The following is a 21,132-nucleotide window of genomic DNA, read 5'->3' on the forward strand; positions in this document are numbered from 1 at the left end:
GTCTAGCTGGATGTTATGGTCGACTATGTTGAATGCAGCACTAAGATCCAGTAATATTAACTTTGATATGGGTCTATAATTATTTATTACTGAGGTGTTTGGATTGTTCTTTTTTAAGAGTGGCTTGATAACTGCTGTTTTCAGGTTCTGTGGTAAGACACAGAACAGAAAAGAGAGGTTTTTACAATTTGTTTAAGGTCTTAGGCCATGCAGTTGGAAACTGTTTTGAAAAAGCCTGTAGAGGAAATGTCAAAGCAGCAGGAGGGGGATTTCAGATGTTGTACAATGTCCTCCAGGTTTTTAAGGTTGATTTAAATAAAATTGTGTCAGAACACTTAAAAAGGTCTTGAGTGGACACAAGGACAATATATATCCTGTACCTGACATGAAGACACTTACTGCTTGTCTAATTTTCTGGATTTTGTCAGTGAAGGAGGCAAATTCATTGTAGCCCCTGGTGGAAAGAAATTCAGAGACTACTGACACAGGAAGGTTTGTGAGCCTGTCAATGGTAGCAAATAAGTACATGTGCATTATTGTTATTTTTGGTGACAATGTCAGAAAAGGAGGACTGCTTTGCATTGTGTCCTTGTTGTGTGTGGGCTCCGTCACATGCTGGGTCAGCCTGTAGTTATCTTGGACACAACATAGTTCTTTCGTCCCTCTGTCCTGGGATTTGTCAACAAGTATGCTTAGATCATTGACAACAACTACACAGTCAAATCAATACAGACTAAAGAGAGCAGTTCAGTAAAATCATCAAAAAAGTTTGCACAGTACTTAGGCGGACTGTAGATGTTTAGGAACAATGCTCAGGGGGAGGAATACAATTAAAGAGCCACATATTCAAAAGAAGCAAAACTTCCATAGTACATCTGCTTACATTGGAGGGAATCATGTGTAACAATTTCCCGTCCTCTACTTATAGGTAAGTCAAGGGGAACTGGCACAACGCCGTCTAGCAGGCAGATAAGGCTCTCGCTACTGGTTATTATTTAAAAAGAAAAGAAAAAAAAACTCAGAGCAATCACGCTGTCCGTCTCAATGATGTATTAGAATACAAAACGTGTCCAAGATGGACAGAAAATGCACTAATACATATAACACAGACAACAAAACCCGTACTCCCACCCTCCGCACTGTCCCATCGTCCCCGCAGTTCCAGGTGTGTGTTGGTGTGCTTGTGTGTGTGGGAGTGGGAGTGAGACTGAGTCCTACTGATCGGCGGGAAGTCACAGCTGCTCCGTTGCAGGGTTACACAGTCCTCCCCAACGACGCGTTTGGCAGGTTACGGTCCCGGCCGTGTGGAGTCCGAACCGTCCGCAGAGTCCTGGGAGTAATCCACCGGGTATCATCCCCAAAGTAATTTCCACAGTGTAATCCAAGCAGTTTGGAAATCCCGCCACGCCAGCCGTCCAAACACCGTCTCTCTCTCTCTCTCTCTCTCTCTCTCTCTCTCTCTCTCTCTCTCTCTCTCTGTCACAGTCACTTCCTTTCCCAACGTCACTTCCCCCCATTTAAACCCTCCGGTACCCCCCGTGATAATAAAAAGGAAAAACGAAAAAACTCAAACACTTGTCCTGCTGTACCCATGCTTAACATAAACAAAAAGTCAACTGACAATAATCCTGGCCCAGACATAATTTGGGAAAAATAGAGGGGGACAAAAAACCACAAAGGAAACCCCTCCCTACCCCAGATCTGTGATCATGACTACTAGCGGCTCACTACACATGAAACAAAATGGCAACTCCACCTCCTTTCTTATGCACTCTAGCTTCACTCATAAAGCTGAAATCAGGAGGAAGCACTCAATAAGAACAGCTGCACTGTTATCTTTGTCTAGCCAAGTTTCAGTTAAAACACAAAATTGAGGTTGTGCTTGATGATAATATCATTAATTAGAAATGTTTTTCCTGCATAAGACCTGATTTTAAATGAAGCTAAATTCATTGTGTTAAAAGCATTTTCTGCATAATATTTTGCGAAAGGCTGACGGGAAATGGATACTAAATTTGACAAGTTTGCAGTTGGGTACTTCTGTTATTGAGCAAATTCATCCTTTTTCTAGTACCTATAAAGACAAGAAAGACCCAAATGAAGTTCTTTGCTGTCTTTGTGAAGCTTTTGTGCCGGCAAAAGACTCCAACACCCCCAGTTTGCACCAGCATTTGAGGACGCATCTTCATGCTGAGTATGCTACGTTACATTGAGAGAAGTGGACACTATTCAAAGAAGAATTTGATGGTGTCAGTTGAAGGGTACCTCAGCTTTGATCCTCCAAGTAAAGAAACAGATGCTCACGTACACGTGCTTCCACCCGTTTGGGTGTAGGTCTGTATCTGCTGCTTCTTAGGCCAGGACTTGGAAAATCAGTGGAACTGAAGATACTGCTGGAGCACATGGATCACCTTTGAAGTAGTATCTATGAAGAGAGCTCATAAATACTGTGATCCGTGTTCCCCCACAGCATCTTTTGCTACATTGATAACATGCTTCAAGTCATCAATTTCCATTGGTGCATGTTTGTTTTGAATTGTTTGTATAAGTTAATCATTACTGAACTTTCAAGGAGGCAGACTATCAAATTCAGGAATCAAGGTTAAAAAAAAGGCTCCAAAAACATAATAAAAAAAACAATAATTATTAAATTGTCCAAACCTACCTAACTAGATTAGGTTTCCGATATATATATATATATATATATATATATATATACATACATATATATACATATATACACACACACATATATACACACATATATATATACACATATATACATATATATATATATACACACATATATGTGTGTATATGTATATATATATATATATACACATATATATATACATATATACACACATATATATATGTGTGTATATATGTATATATATGTGTGTGTGTGTGTGTGTGTGTGTGTGTGTGTGTGTGTGTGTAAATACACACACACACACACACAAACAAACTGGCCTACCTCAGACTATGAGTGAAACAAATGATATAGTAATTCTGGCTCAGATGTCTCCCAGGTCTACAAAATACACGTCAGTTGCTCGGGAACCAGGGCAATCTAATGAGAAATGGGATACTGGAACAAGACACACATGGATGAAAGTGGAAAATACATAATTGTTGTAATGCTGCTATACGAAAGCAATCCCAGTGAGTGGGGATACATGCAGCAAATGTGGGACCAATCGATACTTTGAAACCCGCAATCTAGGCTAAAAAAGAAACAACTAGCCCAGTGTTCCAACTTTCATAACTGGAAACTACTGTTACAACTAGAGATTAATGATAAACAAGATCAATGCTATGTCAAGGGGAAGCCAGGATTACAGGTCAGCAGGGGGATGTCATCATCTCTCCCACAAACTGAGATTCGGTACCAAGTCCCAATAGACACAAATGGCCTCCACACAAGAGCTGCTGACCTAAGAAGGAAGATTGTGAACCAACAAGAATCCTTGAACCTCAGACGAATACCAAAGCTGAGTTGTCAAGTACCCTCAGAAGATGTTCTAGTGAATGTGAAGCCTGAGTCCAACACCTATGGTAACCATCATAGATATCAACAAGCTGATTCACAGTACGGCAACAGTAATACTGGAAATGCTAGGGTACAAGCTAGACATGAACATGGAGCACAAGAAATTATACCCTCAATGGAAGAGAAGGATGAGGCCAAAATAAAGGCAACAAGGAGAGAAATTTGCCTACTAGCCGAGCTGCAACAAGGAAATGTGGTGAATAAAGCTGTGCAAATACACCAAGCTATCCATACCAGAGGCACTTGGAACTGAAAAACAAAGGCTAACACCTCTGGCCACCCGACTGAAGAGATACACCAAGGAGATAGAGGCCAGGAGAATAAACAAGATGTTCTCCTCCAACCTAGCCAAAGTGTACCCTCAGTGGCAGAGGAATAACAACCAACCAGGCCCACCAAGGGCTGAGATGGAAAAGAACTGGAAGGGCATATGGGAAGGGGAAGCATCACACAACACTGATGCACAATGGCGAGTGGAACTGAGAACTGACCACAGAAACCTCTCAGAACATGAACCAGTAACGATCTCAATGGCAGACATCCAAGACAGAGTGTCAAAGATGAACAGCTGGACAGCACCGGGCCCCGATATGATCCACACATACTGGCTGAAAAAGCAACCTACACTCAGTTAATACCTTGCAACATAGATAAACCAACTACTAAGGGATGGGACGCATCCAGAGTGGCTAACCCAGGGCAGCACAATCTTGATCATGAAGGACCGCCAGAATGGTCCCATCCTATCCAACTACTGACCAATAACCTGCCTCTCCACAACATGAAAGCTCCTGTCAAGTATCATAGCAGCTAAGATAAGTAAGCACATGGTTCAGTACATGAACAGGGCTCTGAAAGGAATTGCGCACTAACACCAGGAGCCAAGCACCAGCTTCAGATTGATAGAGCCCGAGACTGCTAGAGCAGACAGACTAACCTGTGCACCACCTGAATTGATTACAAGAAAAGCCTACAACTCAATGCCAGACACATGGATACTAGAATGTCTGGAACTGTACAACATCAACAGTAAACTGAGAGCCTTTGTCAGAAACTAAATGGGGATGTAGAAGACAACCCTAGAGGCCAACACAAAGCCAATAGCTCAAGTTAACATCAAGCCTTGGCATATACCAAAGAGATGCACTGTTACTGCTACTGTTCTGCATAGGCCTGAACCCCCTCAGTCAGACAATCACAAAGTGTGGTTAAGGCTACCGATTCCAAAGTGGGGCAACAATGAGCCACCTGCTCTACATGGATGACATCAAGCTATGCACCAGGAATGAGTGAAAAATTGACTCACTGGTCCACACCACCAGGTTCTACAGCAACGACGTAGGGAAGTAATTCAGATTGGACAAATGTGGCTGGACGGTGTAAAGGAGAGGCAAGATCATCAGAATTTAAGGGGTCGACCTACCAGAAGGAAATATGGGTGACATCCAGAGTAGCTACAAGTACCTTGGGATCCCACAGGCTAATGGAAACCACAAGGAGGTAATAAGGCAGTCAACCTCTACCAAATAACTCCAGAGAGTAAGACAAGTACCGAGAAGTCCGCTGTACAATAAGAACAAGGTCCGAACCATCAACATGTACACACTGCTGGACACTGCTAGATTCATAAGCTGGCCAGAGGAGGAAATGGAAGCGACAGTCATCAAGACCAGAAAGCTCCTTACCATGCACAAAGGGTTTCACCATAAATCCAGCATCCTGAGGCTTTACACGAAGCGGAAAGAGGGAGGATGTTGACTAGTGAGCATCAGAGCCACTGTCCATGAAAACTGTATACTGTATATATAAAATATATGTGCGTGCATATATATGTATGTATATATGAACATTAGACTGGCCAGTGGCCTCCCATTGTCAACTTACTGGGAGAGAAAGTAGGATAGAAGCCATCTAGATGTGCACAGATGGAGTCTCTTGCAAACTCTTGGCTCTGTCTTAGCTTTCATGTCCCTCCTCCTGCTCACTGGGCCTCTGTGTGTTCAATGTATTGTTAAACACACACTGAGTCTTACCTGCATGCTCTCTCTCTCTCATGGCAAGTCAGAGGGAGAGGAGACAAGACAGATCAATGTTGAAATCTCAGCTAAACCACGCCAAAGAGCAGTGCTATAGTTGGAGATGCCCCCCACCCTCCACCCACCCATCCATCCATCTCCCTGATGCTCCATCCTTCCATCCATCTCTCTTCCACATCGTTAAACGAGCAGACACAGGACCCTTCTGTTGCGCTCTAATAGGGCACCTTGTGATGTGACACAGATAACTGAGGTGGCCTGGGGAGACCGACTTGAAAAGCATGCACACACACACACACACACACACACTTGGCAGAAGGCTCAGAAGGTGGATTTTCTCATGAAAGCTCCTCAGTGGTTCTAACAGATGCCGCTGAATCCGGCAGGCTCTCGAGAGCAAACGGCTGGCTAGACGGATAGAGATGTTGCAGGGGGTCTCCTCAGCTGGCGGGATGAAGAGAAGGCCTTTTCCTTTGTGAAGTCCCATCATCCTTCCCACTCTTTGAGAGAGAAAGGAAGAAAGGCATGGGGAACGAGGACCTTTAAAGGGAGAAGAGAGGGAGGCAGAAAAAAAAGAAATCGAACAAGATCAGTTTATGATTCAACTCTGAGGGGAAAGACTTCCCTGTGTCTCAGCCAGATTGAAAGAACACCACCACTTTTTTTTTTTATCTGTCTAGTGGACTGTCAGCTGTGTCTGTCTGCTGTCTGAGGTGGATACTAGCTCCTCTCCACTTTCTAACTTTTTAAAAAATATATTCACAAGTATTTATTTCATGGAAGACTTCATTCTGGTCTTCCTTTCAATTAATTATCATCAGACTGTGTACAAACGCTCTTTATTTCTGGGTGAAAATGTAAAATGTGTGAAAGGATAAAGGTTAACAAATATCTTAAAGACAACACCAAATCTGGTCAGTCAATGCCAGCTCTTTCTATTTAATTTTTTGTTGAAGTGATAGGAGGCAGTAATCTATTTCTCTACTCTTTCTACTTTCTTACTTGTCAAGTTTGATCCCATTTCAGTTTGGTGTGGGCAGCATGGCGCAGAGGTAGAGTGGCCGTCTAGCTACCGAAGGGTCGCTGGTTCCATCCTCCCCCCGGTGACAATGTCTTTGCTTTTGTGCCATTATAGAACCCACTCATCTAGTAAAATCGATAAACTTTGATTTTAGGTTTGAGTAATAGAAAAATTAATATTTACCCGTAACATATGCATGGATATTTTTTGTAGTAAATGCTTCTGATATGTTGACTTGCAAAATCCTGAGAACAAAATTGGTCTTTGCATTCCTCGTGCGATGGGTGAATGGTACCTCAATAACTTACCTTTGTTAGTGACACTGAATTTAGGTTAAGTGAATAAATGATAATATCATAAGTAGTAATAGTATAGTGATATTCCTTTCTATAACAACACTGTGTTATTTGCAAATAATTTATTCACACAGAATAGTGACTGATTGTTTGGTTGACAATAAGCATCAGTTATATTGGTGTTGGTGCTGCCAAGTGTTTTAAGAGGAGTTCTGATTTCTCTCAAAGGAATTGATCCGTATTTTGTGCAATTACTGGAGCAGTTTAGGATAACAATGAAATCCCTGTCTGGTTGGCCAAGAGCAGAGAATCAGACGTAATGCAGTGAATCCTTACAAGTGCATACACATAATATATCATGTGGATGGCTGAACCGAAATGCACAGGAAATGGTAGGGCAGGTGTAAATTGTACTAGATCTTAAGAGTAAAACCGTATGATCAGTATATTCAGTGTGTCATGTGAAACCACACTGCCCGTTGTCATAAGGCTGTAACTCGTGAATATTCTGACTGGCTGTTTTTTTATTTTTGCATTTGTATATGTCTCATAATTGCTTATTGTTCTGTTGATCACCTAAAAGAATTATTGACTTGTTGTTTCACTGCTGGATTTCAGCAAATACATTTTAGAGGGAAGGACAAGGATCTAGAGAGCAACACGCTCTGAATGCTCTTTCTTGTCCTATATGTGTAGGTTATAGAAATGTAAGAAATCAACAGGAGACCATGGAAAAGTATGTCATCTACTTGAATTTTGTTCTGCCTTGTACTTATATCAAATTCATGTTAGTGTTCTACTAGATGGCAACCCCAAAATGATGTTTAGAACAAAGAAATTGATTTGTTGGTGTAATCACAGGGACAGACAGGTGGACAGATCCTTAGGTTTGATATCAGTTGGTGCGGAGAGACACAGGAGGAGGAGGAGGAGGAGAGGGGGATTATAGTAGGTTGAGATGACCCAGAGGGATTGAGAACGAGGAGAAATCTCTGCTTTGTAAAGGGACTTCAAAGATGGCCGTCTCATGTCTTTGTGCCTTGTCCTTTCTCCCCATCGCTCTCTCTTTCTCTCGCTCCTCTCTCTGACCTGTAAATGGCAGAAAGATAGTGCGATGACCTTTGACAGCCCTCCTCTCTGCTTCTTAGGGGGTCCTGATAATTGCTATGGTAACAGGATGTTGCTGAGGGTGTTCGATTGGTTGGGCTAGCCTGATGAGTCCTTTGATGATCCTCGCCTCTTTAGATCTGAACTTGTAATGTTGTGTCATGTATGCAGCCTGAGTGTGTCCTGTGTGTTTGTCATGAATCATGTGATTCGGCCTCAGTGCAGTGTTTAATATTACAGGGATGATTCTGATAATGAGGTAGATCAGGAGATGTTGTGTGTTGATCCGTAGAAGAAAGCGTTTATGCACTTGGACAGCTGGAGGAGAGGAAAGGAGAGAGAGAGGGGGAAGCTATGCCGTATTTGTGGATGGGAGAAATACGGAGATGTAAAGAAGCTGTCAAGGAACAGGAAGAACAGTGGAAAAATAGACTTGAGGAAAAAAGGAAAGAGGAGATGATTATTTAAAAGAGGAGGCAAAAATCAGCTAAAAGGAGGAAGGGAAAGGATGAGAGGTGATGAACCCAAAATGGGGGTGGTGGTGGTGGGGGGGGGGGGGGGGTTGTCGGTGCATAATGTGAGTGAAAGGCAGTTAGAGTGGGGCTGACCTTTCCCTGGCCAGATTAGATTGGCCTGCCAAGACTGCTTAGAGGGACAGATAGAAGACACACACACACACAGAGCAAACAGGACACACAATCCACAGACGTGCTCTGTGAACAGCAGCCACTCAAGTTGAAATCTGCCTTGAAAATGTGTGTATTCTCATAGAACGCAGTATTTTGTCCATATTTAAGGAAAACATTTACATTAATGAATATGTGTATATCATATTATGTGACTATAATAACGGGTTTCTTCAGTTTGACTGTAATTTAAATCAGGCCTAATTGATCTTATGTCTGTTTGGATAAGGTTTTACTTTTTCAATTTGGACAGGTCTGTTTGCCCCAAACTTTCTTCTCTCTCAGATACACAGATGACTTTCAGTTTTGGCCAACAATCCACAGGATCTATAGTTTGATCAGTCTGATGGATTACTCCCCATCACACGCACACGCACGCACACACACACACACACACACACACACACACACACACACACACACACACACACAAATCATATCTCCTGTAGTAGTGCACTGTTTTTTCTAAACATGTTATTTGTCTAGAGCATGGGTGCCCATAAAGGCCTAACTTAAATTTAATGATGGACTGTAGGTGAAAAGCAAACCTATATTATGTTGTAAAATTGCCATTCATCTGTAGGACACTGTATTTTAATTTTTTCCCACTCTACTATCCTGCACAAAATGGCACTCCAATAAACATTGTTATTTTATTGTTCCACTTTTTAAAATAAAAAACCTCTGGCAGACCAAACACATTTGGGGACTAGAATTTGCCTGTGTAATTAAGACTTTTTGTGATTTCACAAAGAAGTTGAGTGCAAGGTTCAGTCTTTTGCACAGTCCTTTGTTTTTTGCGTCACCCAGATAAAAAAAAGTGAAATAAGTGAGCTAATCTTAGTTAAGAAAAATGAGAAGGGTCGAGTGTGGCCGATGCATTGGTGCAATGAGACACGAGTATACTGAGGGTTTATACTGAGTATAGTACAGCAACTGATGCGCGCACACTTGGACAGGGGGTTAAATAAGATGGCTGTCAACTCTGTCTAGCTTTGTGTACACACACATACACACACACTCTCTCACCACAAACTAGTCCAGCTGAGCGCTTCAAGAAATTGGGATAGGTGTAAATAAGATGGCTGTCAGGCCTGTCACAGGTTCCATCTTAAGTGAAACACAAGTGCATACACCATCACCTTCAAGTGCTGGAATAGGCTGTGTGTAAGTTACATTCGTACTCAAAGACACACACACGCACCTACCTTTACATGGTGGATAGACACTTTTGGTGACAGGTAGACTGACTCTCTCTAACACACACACACATGCACACACACACACCTACCTTCAAGGAGTCGGAGGGACGAGGCCTAAGTGACAGGGGGACAGACACTCTCAAATAAACACTGAAGAGACTCCTCTCAGTGACGGACACACACACACAGCCAGCACAGTGGCTAAGTGGAGCTGAAGGCAGCGGTGAGAGTTTGTCTGAGCGTTCATCACTGGGTTTATAGATGTGTCACTCAAACACACACACACCATTGCACTCTGCTTCCCTCTCACAGATTCACTGATTGATGGGTGAGGTGTCAGTCGGCATCACTTCAGCCCAAGTCTGAATGTTAAATTCACTTTCCTCCACTGACCAAAAGTGATCAAGTTTTGAATTGTCCAAAAAGAGTTAGTAGAGGTCCCCTTCTCCCTTTTAGCTGGTGGTTTATTTTATTTAACTTTGTCACAGCAGCCATGCAGGTTTTATAGCTTTTGCCTGGTTCCAACTCCAGGCTTTTAGTAAAAGAATTGGAGAAAGGCAGAGTATTAAAATTAAATTAAAAAAAAAAACGTAGAGAAAAAAACGACTTGAAGTCATGCCAGGTGAAAAAAGCATACAACTCTGTTTTCTTTTCAGCCAGCCTCTTGCATGATTACTAAATACCTTAATGTCTTGAATACAATGTTTTATATATTTTGTAATTATTTTGGTTTGTATCACAACTGAAAATTGGATACTAGATGGAGCGCATAAAGCTTGTAGTTGAGTCAGTATATCAGTACCTTTAGAAAAAAAAAAACTCCAGCGAGGTGGTATTGTTAATGTCATTACAAATAAGTTGCTGTTGTTGTCATTAGTTAAAAGGCTGACAATGGTCTCAATATGATCCTCTCAGGAACCGGGTTTGCCACGTGTAGTATCAAAGAGAGTGCAGCGGACAGTGACGCCGATCTCGATGTGGACGGCGATGACACCTTGGAGTATGGCAAGGCCCAATACACCGAGGCTGACATCATCCCCTGCTCTGGGGCTGGAGAGGACCAAGGAGAGGCCAGGGAGAGGGAGGCGCTACGTGGAGCTGTCCTCAAGTATGCAGTCAAACTCTTCAACAGCTGAACGAGCATGATACCTGCACATAGTATTGTCAGAAAAAAGATTTGCTTTTGTACCAACTGTTGTGGGTCTTTTGCAGCGGAGGGATGCCCTCAAACAGAATAACTCCTGAGTTTTCCAAATGGGCCAGCGACGGTAAGAAAGACCCAAAATAAGACTGAACTCTCACATTTTGTACGGTCTTTGTAGACAAGGACCTTTGACTGAATGACTTTAATTTGTTACTTGAAGGCATGCAAATGTGAGTTCTAGTCACCAATGTTGGCTGGTTGTGTGTCCACAGAGATGCCCTCGACAAGCAATGGAGAGGGCAGCAAGACAGACCCAAGCACTCCCTCATCTTCCACCTCTTCTTCCTGTGCCCCACGCACCTGTAAAAATAGCGAAATCGAAAAGTAGGTTGCACAGAAATGAACTCAGTACACAGCTGAACCACAACACTTGTTTGTTGTTACTCCGTGTGAAGAGGGTGACTCAGTCTCAGTGTGACTTCATGACCTTCTGATGTTCCTTGTAGAGGCTCATAAATTATGTTTTGTGTGTGTGCGTGCGTGCTCGTGTGTGCCTTTGTGTGTGTAAGGCCAGTCCTCTAATTCCCTTATTTCCATTCCCTCATCCATATTCTCTCACAGGCAAACAGTGTCTGACACACACACACACACACCCCTTGTCAGTTGCATTGAAGTGAGGTGAGAAAAGAGAGCGAGAAAGAGAACTGGGACTAGTGTGTATGGTTCCTTATATTAAAGTAAATATCAAGATAAGTACTGAATAAAGAGCACAGCTGTAAGTGTATTGATCAGAAACAGCACTTCAAGGCTGTGTGTGTGTGTGTGTGTGTGTGTGTGTTTATATGTATTTGTTTTTTGAGCATGTGAGGATGCATTCAATAAGCTGTCGTCATTGCTGTGACCTTCCCTGTTTACTCTGTGTTTGTGTCTGAGAGGAGAAGCTGTTGACTGTTCAGTGTACTTGAAACAAAAGACACACACACACACAGTAGTGAGGATTCCTTGACAGCTGGTTCATGTCAAATTCTTGACCACCACAAAATGACTCATCTTAATTTGTGTCTTTTCCTCTGGCACACAACTCATAGTTGCGTTAGTTATCTGGAACCAACAGCAGCAATCAGCCAGCGCCTGGGAGTCAGGCAACCTTTCCCCCTCTGATGTGATCAGAAGTCTCTTGAATATAAGTTTTCCACATCCTGAAACCAGCGGGGAAATCCCACAGCAGGAGGTTACAGTCTTCTGATTTGTCAAGATGATTGACAGCCTCCGGATTTTGTGGCATGTTTAAAGTATGTCATCAATGGCTGTATTTGGTTAACACAGCCCCTGAAGATCTGATTATTTCTCAATGAATTGCAGTTTTTAGAGAACAAACCAAACCAAATTCTCTTTGGATCAGTCACATCTGCAAATTCTAGAATTTGAAATGGTTTATGCGGGTTTCATAACATTGCGAAAAACCTGGAAAAGTCTGTGGTAATTTCAAGGCCAGGAAAAGTTTTTGAAATCTAAAGGCCAGAAAACTTTGGTTATGGAGGTTTCCTCCGCAAATTCCTGCATGTCAGAGTGTACGTGCTTCATTTACCAAATTAGAAAAATAGATATTATTTTGGTAAAAATGGATTTTTGAGGCAATTAATACCATCAGCAGTGAGGGATCATTTCTCTACATAGAACTCACGTATTGGAATCAGTACTTTTCTAGACTGAATTACTTTCCTTCGATCATTTCGGGATGATTTTGAATGAGGATACCCTTCTCCCCAACAGGTTTGGGGAACTGCTAAATGCAGGTATGTATTGCAGCGTAATGTTTTAGCGACGAAAGCAGACCCTGCCTTAATCCAAACATCAATTTAAAGGGAGTCAACTAGATGCTGAATGATTGCATTGGAAGCAGCAGTCAGCTGGCCAGCTAGAACAATTCCCTGCCTCTCTCCTCTACGCTTGCCATAAATGCACACATTTGAGGAGCCTCTGTGCACCTCCGCCCCCAAATGAAAATGAGATTTGTCTCCTTTCGTTACATTGATACATTGTGTGTGTGTATTTGTGTGGCCTTGCGCAGGGCAGCTTTAGGTCTCTCTCTCTCTCTCGCTCTCACTCTCCCCCCCCCCTCTCCCCCTCTCTCCCTCTGATCCCAGATGGGTAATGATCTGGTCACCTCCCGTGGGCATCCTCGTTCCCCTGCCCATTCCCCAGCAAGATAAATGAGCTCACACACACATGTACATGTACAACGCCTGAGACGCTCTTTCCCCTCTAAGATAAATGGCCCCTCCAATGCCGCCAATGTGATTGCTGCCGAATTTGGTGCTCCAGCTGGAACAAAGCGAAGCGATTTCCATGTGGTTTTTGCAAATAATTGAATCTGTCCTCAATTTCAAAGTGATGAAGCTAGATTTCAACCCTCACTCCCCCCCTAGACACACACACAGACACACACACCCTTCACAGTCTGTCTTTTCTTTACCAGGCTGCATTTCCTCTCTTTCTCCATTCATTTCTTTTCCCATTTCACTTGCTGGTGTCTTTCAAGCCTTTGTCCCAATTTTTCTTAAGCACATACATGACGCCTCCTTCCACTTGCTTTTTGGCATTTGAGACCCACACACACTCGAAGGCACACACATATCAGGTGAAGGAAGGGGAAATCAATAGTGACTCAAATGTTTTATCATGTTGTGTCAGTGTAGTTAAGGCCTTGGTTAACAGGCTGTAGCAGAGAAGGATCTCTGAAGGGATTCGTTGCTGTTATTACTGTGTCTGGGGGCAAAAAGTATCTCTTAAGAATTTGCCAGGAGTTTTTTTTTTTTAATTGTTATTGCATAATGTTATCTTATGTGTGTGCTCGTGTTGAGAAAGAAGCTGAGTGAGGCTGAAATGTAGGTAGACAGATTAAGACACAGGGCTGATTGAGATGGATGGTAGCAGTCTTTAGCTACACACACACACAGACACACACACTAATGCAGTGAGAAATAGCCCCACACACATTGGGAACAGAGGGCTAAATAGAGGGGAGACAGAGCCATCTATCTGACTGTCTGCTTCTCTTGCTTGGGTTTTGCCTTTGGAATGACTTGCAATCGAAATGTGCTGCAATTTCACTTTCTTTTACACACACACACACACACACACACACACACAAGTTGCTTATTTCAGCGCGGCATCCTCAGTTTTCAATGTCAGTTTTTTAAAAATCCAACCCATATTCCTTTATTCAGTTAATACTGGGGTTGATATGCGGTCTTAGCCAGTTATTAAGTCTAGCAGATTATGAAGCAATATGTACACGGAGTAAGTAAACCTTTAAAACAAAAAAATGGAGGAGTGGAAATGCAAATGCATACAAAAAAAAAAATTGTTGGATAAACCCAACTTAGCTGTTAGCCAGGAGGAGCCACCAGGACATTTACAGCCTTTGTTCTGATGCCAAAAATGTGCAATAAGAGGAAGTCCTCAGACATTTAACAGGCAAAACCAGTTCCAACAATCAAGATTCTTAAATCAATAAAGCATACATCAGTATAAGTAAAGCAAACATTTGATGATTTGAAGGTCACAGGTTGGTTACAGGCTCAGCGTTGAGTAATTCCTTGGCCTTGTGATATCATCTTGTACTTGTGGTTAAATCACTGCACTTTCCTATGATTTAGATTGCCACAGCTTTCTGGAGATTAACATGTATTCATATTTATATTACTATTCTGGAAAGCATTTCAAGTTCTTGTATAATTAAGTGGCACTTAATGAATATTCATCCTCAACATAGATAGTGGTCGTGGGATAAATACAGAAGTCTGTAGTCTCCTTTTCTCTTCATTCCTGCAATGCTCACTGGCTTTGGATAAGCAACAAGATCACCCTTTGGTAGAGTTTTGGGATTGACTGAGCATCAGAAGGTATTTATTGGAGCTGTTTAAAGAAAGTGACAGCCTTGCTTGAGGGTCAACCTCATCCTGTACCTTTCAGCCGAGAACCCGCTGCTGCTTTATAAACAAGGAGACTAATCGAGGATAAATGGCTTTTTACAAGCTCTGAACTAATAAGAGGAGAAGGTAAAGCAGTTAATAGGGCATGAATTGGTGAATCGGGGAAAGGCGTCCCGACTAGGTCTTTATGGACAAGAGATGGCCGTGGGGTTGTGAGGAGGGACTTGAGCAGGGCAACTTCTCCTAGAGACCGGATAAAGAAACACCTGGTGGCAAAGGGTGGGGGCTTAACGTTAATAGAGGCAGGCCCTCAAATATAGGCTTTGCAGTCCCCTGGAACATGGCTCCCAAATTTTTGGTCATAAGATAATTTATAGAAATCACATCAATTTGAACATTTTTGAAATATCCTATTTTAGGATACTCAGGTAGTGCAGTGGTCTGTTGTGTTGCCCACCAACAGGGTGGCCACAGATTTGGCTACCCATGATACCTTAGGCTTGCATACAGCCTGCAGGTGGGTAGGAGGATGAGGGTATTTGTCTGGGTCACTACACTTGCAGAGGTGGGGCCAGTTGAGGGACACCATGATCCTTCCATTTGTGATGCCCCGTGGGGAAACGTGGGACTCCGTATGTGATAGAGGAAGAATGTGGTGGGCTATAGTGCCCCCCCCCCCCCCCGGATCAGCAAGGATTTGCAGAATTCCAGCTTGTTGAAGATAAAGAAATTCCTTCTTTGTTTGCATGACTTGTAATCGTTGCTGCTAAGGATGCAGCAAACGGAGTTACACACACATTACCTATTGTTGTGTTTTGCACCCCCACCCCTTCACTTGTCCTTTCCCATCCAGATCAATACCATAGATCAGCTAGCTATCAGCCAGCAAAATGGCTGCAACCCAGAACCACTCACACAACCACTCGTCATTTTTTTGAAAAAACAGACATACTTCTGTTTCATCTTGCACAACCGTGAATGGATAGCCATAATAAACACAGGCTGGCTTGTTGTGGCCTCATCTCCCAGTGCCAAATAATCATCTGCGTTGCCATCTGTGCCTCAGCCGTATTGATTTAGTTATGGCTGCTTCATATGCTGTCGGACAGCGTTAAATGTACATGTTCTGTGATGCTACACATGAATCAGAGGTGGCCTCCAGGCAGAAGGGAACCGACAATTGAGAGGAATGAAGCTGGGACTTTGAGGAGAGAGAGATGAAGGAAAGTGTTGTTGTTTTTGTTATTGTTATAAGAAGTGTTATTAACTGGATAAAACTAAGGGAGGAATGGGAGAGGTGACAGGCGAGGGGACATTTAACTCTGGCTGAGAACAGGAGATTGGAGGATGAAAACAAGGGTGGAGTCAAGTATTATTAAAGGGAGGAGGTTGAAGTTGGGAATATGTTGGAGGATGGTGCCTTTGAGGATACAGCTGTTTTAAATAGAGTGGCATCTTACTATACGTTGGACATTGGAAGAGTTGGAAAGGGTGAGAGAAGCTTTAAAGATGCCTGGCTGTGTATTAAACTGCTGCGGACAGATGGTAATGATCCGTGGAAACACGTCAGTGACTACCTACTAAGAGAGCGGGTTAGTATGACAGTGACGGCCACGACTAAATGACTGTGAATGGAATTCCTCGGAGAATTGACGTACTGATGTAAAGACAGTTAGTTGAATTCTCATAGGGCAATTGAATACATTTATTCAAGTATATTAGATTAAGTATCAAGAGTGAAGGTATGAGGATCAGTCACAGAGAAAGACAACTTTGCTTCCTTGCTCTCTTCACTTCAACACAAGAGATTCAAGCGGTTATATACTGATGTGTTAGCACGGTCACACTTTTCAAACCCACCTGGAAACACTAGTGTGGAGGTCTTTCAAGGAGATGTTTCTGTGCTTGTCAGAGGTGGCTGGTGAGAAATTTCATTGACCCATCTATCCGCTTGTAATGTAAATATACATCTCTCTCTTTTTCATTGTGTTCCTCTCCTCTAGGGTAACAGAGGAAGAGTCCACGGCTACCACCATGGAGGCTCTGAAGGCTCGGATCAGAGAGCTGGAGAAGCAGATACTGAGAGGAGACCGATACAAGTGTCTCATCTGCATGGTGAGCATAAAATGTTCCAGGACTTCATGTGTTTCCCTGCACTTTAGGCCTGAATGGTGCCAGTGGGCCTGCCAGAAAGTGCTACATGTAGCACTCCTACACTTCCATGCAGTACCATTAACAAATTAGGAAACTGATAATGCTACAGTTAGTACCAGTCTGTATTTTTTTTCAGAAAGCACAGAGAAACCTCACTGATCAACAGTGGAGCAGCCAGCCAGTCAGTCAAACTACTGCACACACATTTAGCAAAGTAGATTGAAGCATTCCTCATCAGCTCTTAGCTGCATTGCACTTAGCAGTTTTTAGCTGATCACTAATTGAAGCAAGGCCAATGAAAAAGTGACTGCAGGACATTCCTGGGTGATAAAACATCAGCAACAAGTTAGTTTACATGCCAGCTGCTGTAAAGCTATGGTTAATGCTTGATTTGGTCATGTAATTGGGCAACTGTCAATGTCCTGGTGTGCATGAACATGGAATCATTGATGTATCCACAGTGTTCACCTGAGGGGACAGTTAGGTCCCCATACAGCTGGTTGCAGTCAGGCTTCACATTTTATGCAATAAAGCAAACAATGTGGCACCCATGTAGAATGGTGGACTTGAATTCAGAGACTCCAAAGGAGAAATTTGACAATTCCTTGACCTGAGGCTGCATTATTTGTCTCTTCGCCTGTCCAGAAATGCCTTTTTTTTTTCTTTTTCTTTTTTTTGCACTGTTTCACCAGCTGTAATGATTCCTTCCTTAACTGTCTGCTGTTCAACTTCAGAGTTAAATACCACAGCAGGACAGAACATACACAGAGCATATACACGACAGTTGTATTTGATTTTACTCAAACATGTTTACATGTATTTTAAAAGTGCACTTTTAGTCGGACAGTTTTGAGACCTTTTAAATGTACTTCATCTGTATCGACTGTAGACACGCCATCAACACCGGTGTCAAATGTTTAGTTCAGTAACAAGTGCGCACCCTTCCTAATAGCTTTTGTCAGTCAAGTTAACAGACGGGTGGTGCACTTGCAACACTTTTGACTTAACAACAGAAACGTTGTAGAGTGAGAAAATGAGCGCAGATGGTGTTGACTAAAAAAGGACAGAATAGTACGGCAGGATTCTTTTACTGGTTGTGTGTGTTTTCTGTCAACAGAGAACTGGCCATTAAAATGTATCTATTTGTCGTATGTCCACCGAAATGAAACATTTTATGGTGATCAGTTTCAGCTTTATCACCCAGGTCTACTGCGGCAAGCCCAAATACAAATTAGACATAGTCTTCTCCCTTGTCAGCATCCTGACAGTGTCACAGGATGTCAAGGAGAGATGAAAGTTATGCAGAAATATTGATTAAGTTAAATGTCACAACACATAAGTCAGACTGAGCTATTATGAAGCGCACACAGAATTAATTACTGTGACCAGTTTCCTCATCTTTGAGTTTCTGAGTCTCCAGCTTTGGCAGATATTACATAGTGTTAAGTGTCTTGTCTGGTGTGCATGGAGGAACTGTTGCATCTCATCGTCCTGAGCTGCTAATTGTTTGAGTGCTGCTGCTGGTGTTGTGTTGTTGCAGCCCTTGCATGGCTTTGAAGTCAACTAAACGTGTGTTTGAAAGAACTGAGATCAATGTGCTTGCAGTACTTTCCCACACTTTTCTTTACCATCTACTTTAAAACGAGCACATAATATACACCGTTAAACTTCATTTAAGGACCACTGTGGACCTCTCTCTTTTTCTCCTTCTCGCTCCCTTTTTGTCATGTTTGGAGTGAGAACTTATATCAGGCTTCTCCTCGGAGAGAAGTCAAATGATATACTTAAAGTAGATTCAGTCAATATTTGCAAAACTGGGACGCAACTTTTTCTCAAGCTGCAACTGTCTTGCAGCAATCTTCCTCCCAAAACCGAAGCATTTCCTAAAGTAATTCAAAACTGGCTTGTCAGATGGTCTACATGCAGATCAGTCTCTCTGCATCTGTTGGAGACGCGTTTGGTATCCATGTTTATGAACTCTCCACCACTCTTGACCTTCATTCCAAGCACAAATTAGCCAGTAAGATTGTGGCTCAGGCTCACCCCCAAGCAGACTGATGGTTGTTTTGCTGATGTAAGAGCAGACATTGGCATAGCAGATGAAATTCGCTGTTGTTTCGATTGTTAGTGATGAGCATTTAGCCTGGCCTCCTCAACCTTGCTTTGTCTAATTATTTGTATTGCGCAAATGCATTGCAAACTGAAGCAAAATTCATCTCAGCACTTGATGGAGCGGGTCCAGTACTCGTTATAGTTTTCAATGTGCCCCACATAGGTTCAGGCCATCGCCGGTTTCATCTACAGCTATATACCGAGATGATCAGACTATAGGAAGTTATTCCAATATCCGAGTAGTGAATTACTTTACTGTCGACCTGATACCAGTATTGCATTAGATTGGATCCAGTGATATTAACAAGTAATATTGCACTGTCAAGTGAAAGAATGCCTTGCGGCTCGTATTGATGATTGATTGAATTCACTGATCGATAAGATAGACTACATACTCCTTTTTGACAATATCCCACTGGTATCATCAATAGTCGTGTTCATAAGATCTTTGACGTGTGATTCTACCTGCATTCCCCTCTCTCTTTGTGTCAAGTAACCGTGGGTGTCATCATCATTCAAGCTTGTGGACATCGCTGCGTTGGCATCTTGTGTGTGTGTGTGTGTGTGTGTGTGTGTGCGTGCGTGCGTGCGTGCGTGCGCGCGCGTGTGTGGGTAATTACAGACGCCTGCACTTCCTAAAGGTCGCTGGGTGCCTGAGGTGACACGGAGGGCAAGGCACAGCGATCGATCACTCACTGCCCCATGGACACATGGCTCTAGTCTGCTCATCTGTCACTGTCCCTCATCTTTCTCACACACACACACTAAGACACACAGAACAGCACACATGTGCAAAACATTCACACACAGATGTCTTAAAACTAATCAGTCCCTGTCATTAAGTTGCTACTTTGCTATCAGTGCATGCCTAATTTTGTTGTCATTAGATGACCTCACTAATTTGCAAGTAAAAGAAGCCGCATTTCAGCTTCAGTCTCAGCACTCTCAGCCTAGAATCACTGAGAAGTAATGTCACTGTCAAGTCTTTCCTCAGGTTTTCTCCTACGCATTCTCAACAGTCAGAAGGTAGCTACCGATTAACAGGAATTAATTCTTTGGCTGGAGGAGAGTTGGCTCAAGGAGCACCCGGGAAGAGCTCTGAGTGACTCAGAAGATATCTATCCCCATCTACTGGTCATTTTAGGGAGAGGCATTCAATTTGACGATGCTTCCAACAATTATGTGATTTAAGGCACACATGCACACCCATAGAGTAAGAATATGGTGGAGCACAACAGTGTTTAATTTGAGTTAACAACTTAATTGATTAGCTTTATTGAATTGCAGCCACATTGTGATTTGGATCCAATATAAAATAATGTGGGTAGCACAATAAAAAAGGATGGTGGTGACGATGGTATGTCGCCATGATGATGCCTTTTGCAAAAACCTGTGTGCGAGGGCTGCGCATTATGTCCAGAATCTGTGATTCCATTAGTGGTCGTCTTAGTTCTTAGTGTGCTGTGTTGTAGCTCCTTCCACCCCCCCTCCCCCGTGTGGTACTTGATGGTCTGTTGGCGATCTCTGTTGTAGAAGGGCGATCCGAAAGTAGAGCTGAACCAGCCCTATCCTGATGTTGAACATTCTCTGCAAATTAATGAACACATTGTTGATATAATACCATCAATTGGAAGGCCGCATTCTTTTTATATTTCAAATTATTTTCACAACAAATGAATGGCATTTTATTGTTTGATTCTTTTTTTCATTATTTCATTACCAAACATGCTGCAGCATCGTACCCTGTTTTCTTCTTCACCTGTTGCTTGTCAACCTTGGTATAAAAAAGGAAAATCAACCCACGTTTAATGTTTTCAGCTCGCCATCAAACCTCTCTTTCTTGAAAAAGGAGGAAGATGTCTGCCGATGTGTGCGGCGGTGAT

At 42.6% G+C, this 21,132-nt stretch overlaps 1 protein-coding gene and 1 pseudogene across 5 annotated transcripts in view; both read left to right on the forward strand.

The window, feature by feature from the left end:
* Positions 1 to 21,132, forward strand: part of rnf220a (ring finger protein 220a) — a 191,710-nt gene that overhangs the window by 163,169 nt on the left and 7,409 nt on the right. For all 5 annotated transcript variants that reach the window (XM_086202838.1, XM_086202840.1, XM_086202837.1 and 2 more), the window contains 4 exons: positions 10,817 to 11,009; positions 11,114 to 11,169; positions 11,318 to 11,429; positions 16,987 to 17,098. In XM_086202838.1, the coding sequence (XP_086058964.1) occupies positions 10,817 to 11,009; positions 11,114 to 11,169; positions 11,318 to 11,429; positions 16,987 to 17,098 (473 nt within the window). The remainder of the gene's footprint in view (positions 1 to 10,816; positions 11,010 to 11,113; positions 11,170 to 11,317; positions 11,430 to 16,986; positions 17,099 to 21,132) is intronic.
* Positions 3,277 to 4,318, forward strand: LOC147261011 (uncharacterized; annotated as a pseudogene).

Source organism: Aulostomus chinensis, chromosome 5 (assembly GCF_037954235.1).
Source record: "Aulostomus chinensis isolate RoL2024-O1b breed Wild chromosome 5, RoL_Achi_v1.0, whole genome shotgun sequence".
NCBI classification, from domain to species: domain Eukaryota; kingdom Metazoa; phylum Chordata; class Actinopteri; order Syngnathiformes; family Aulostomidae; genus Aulostomus; species Aulostomus chinensis.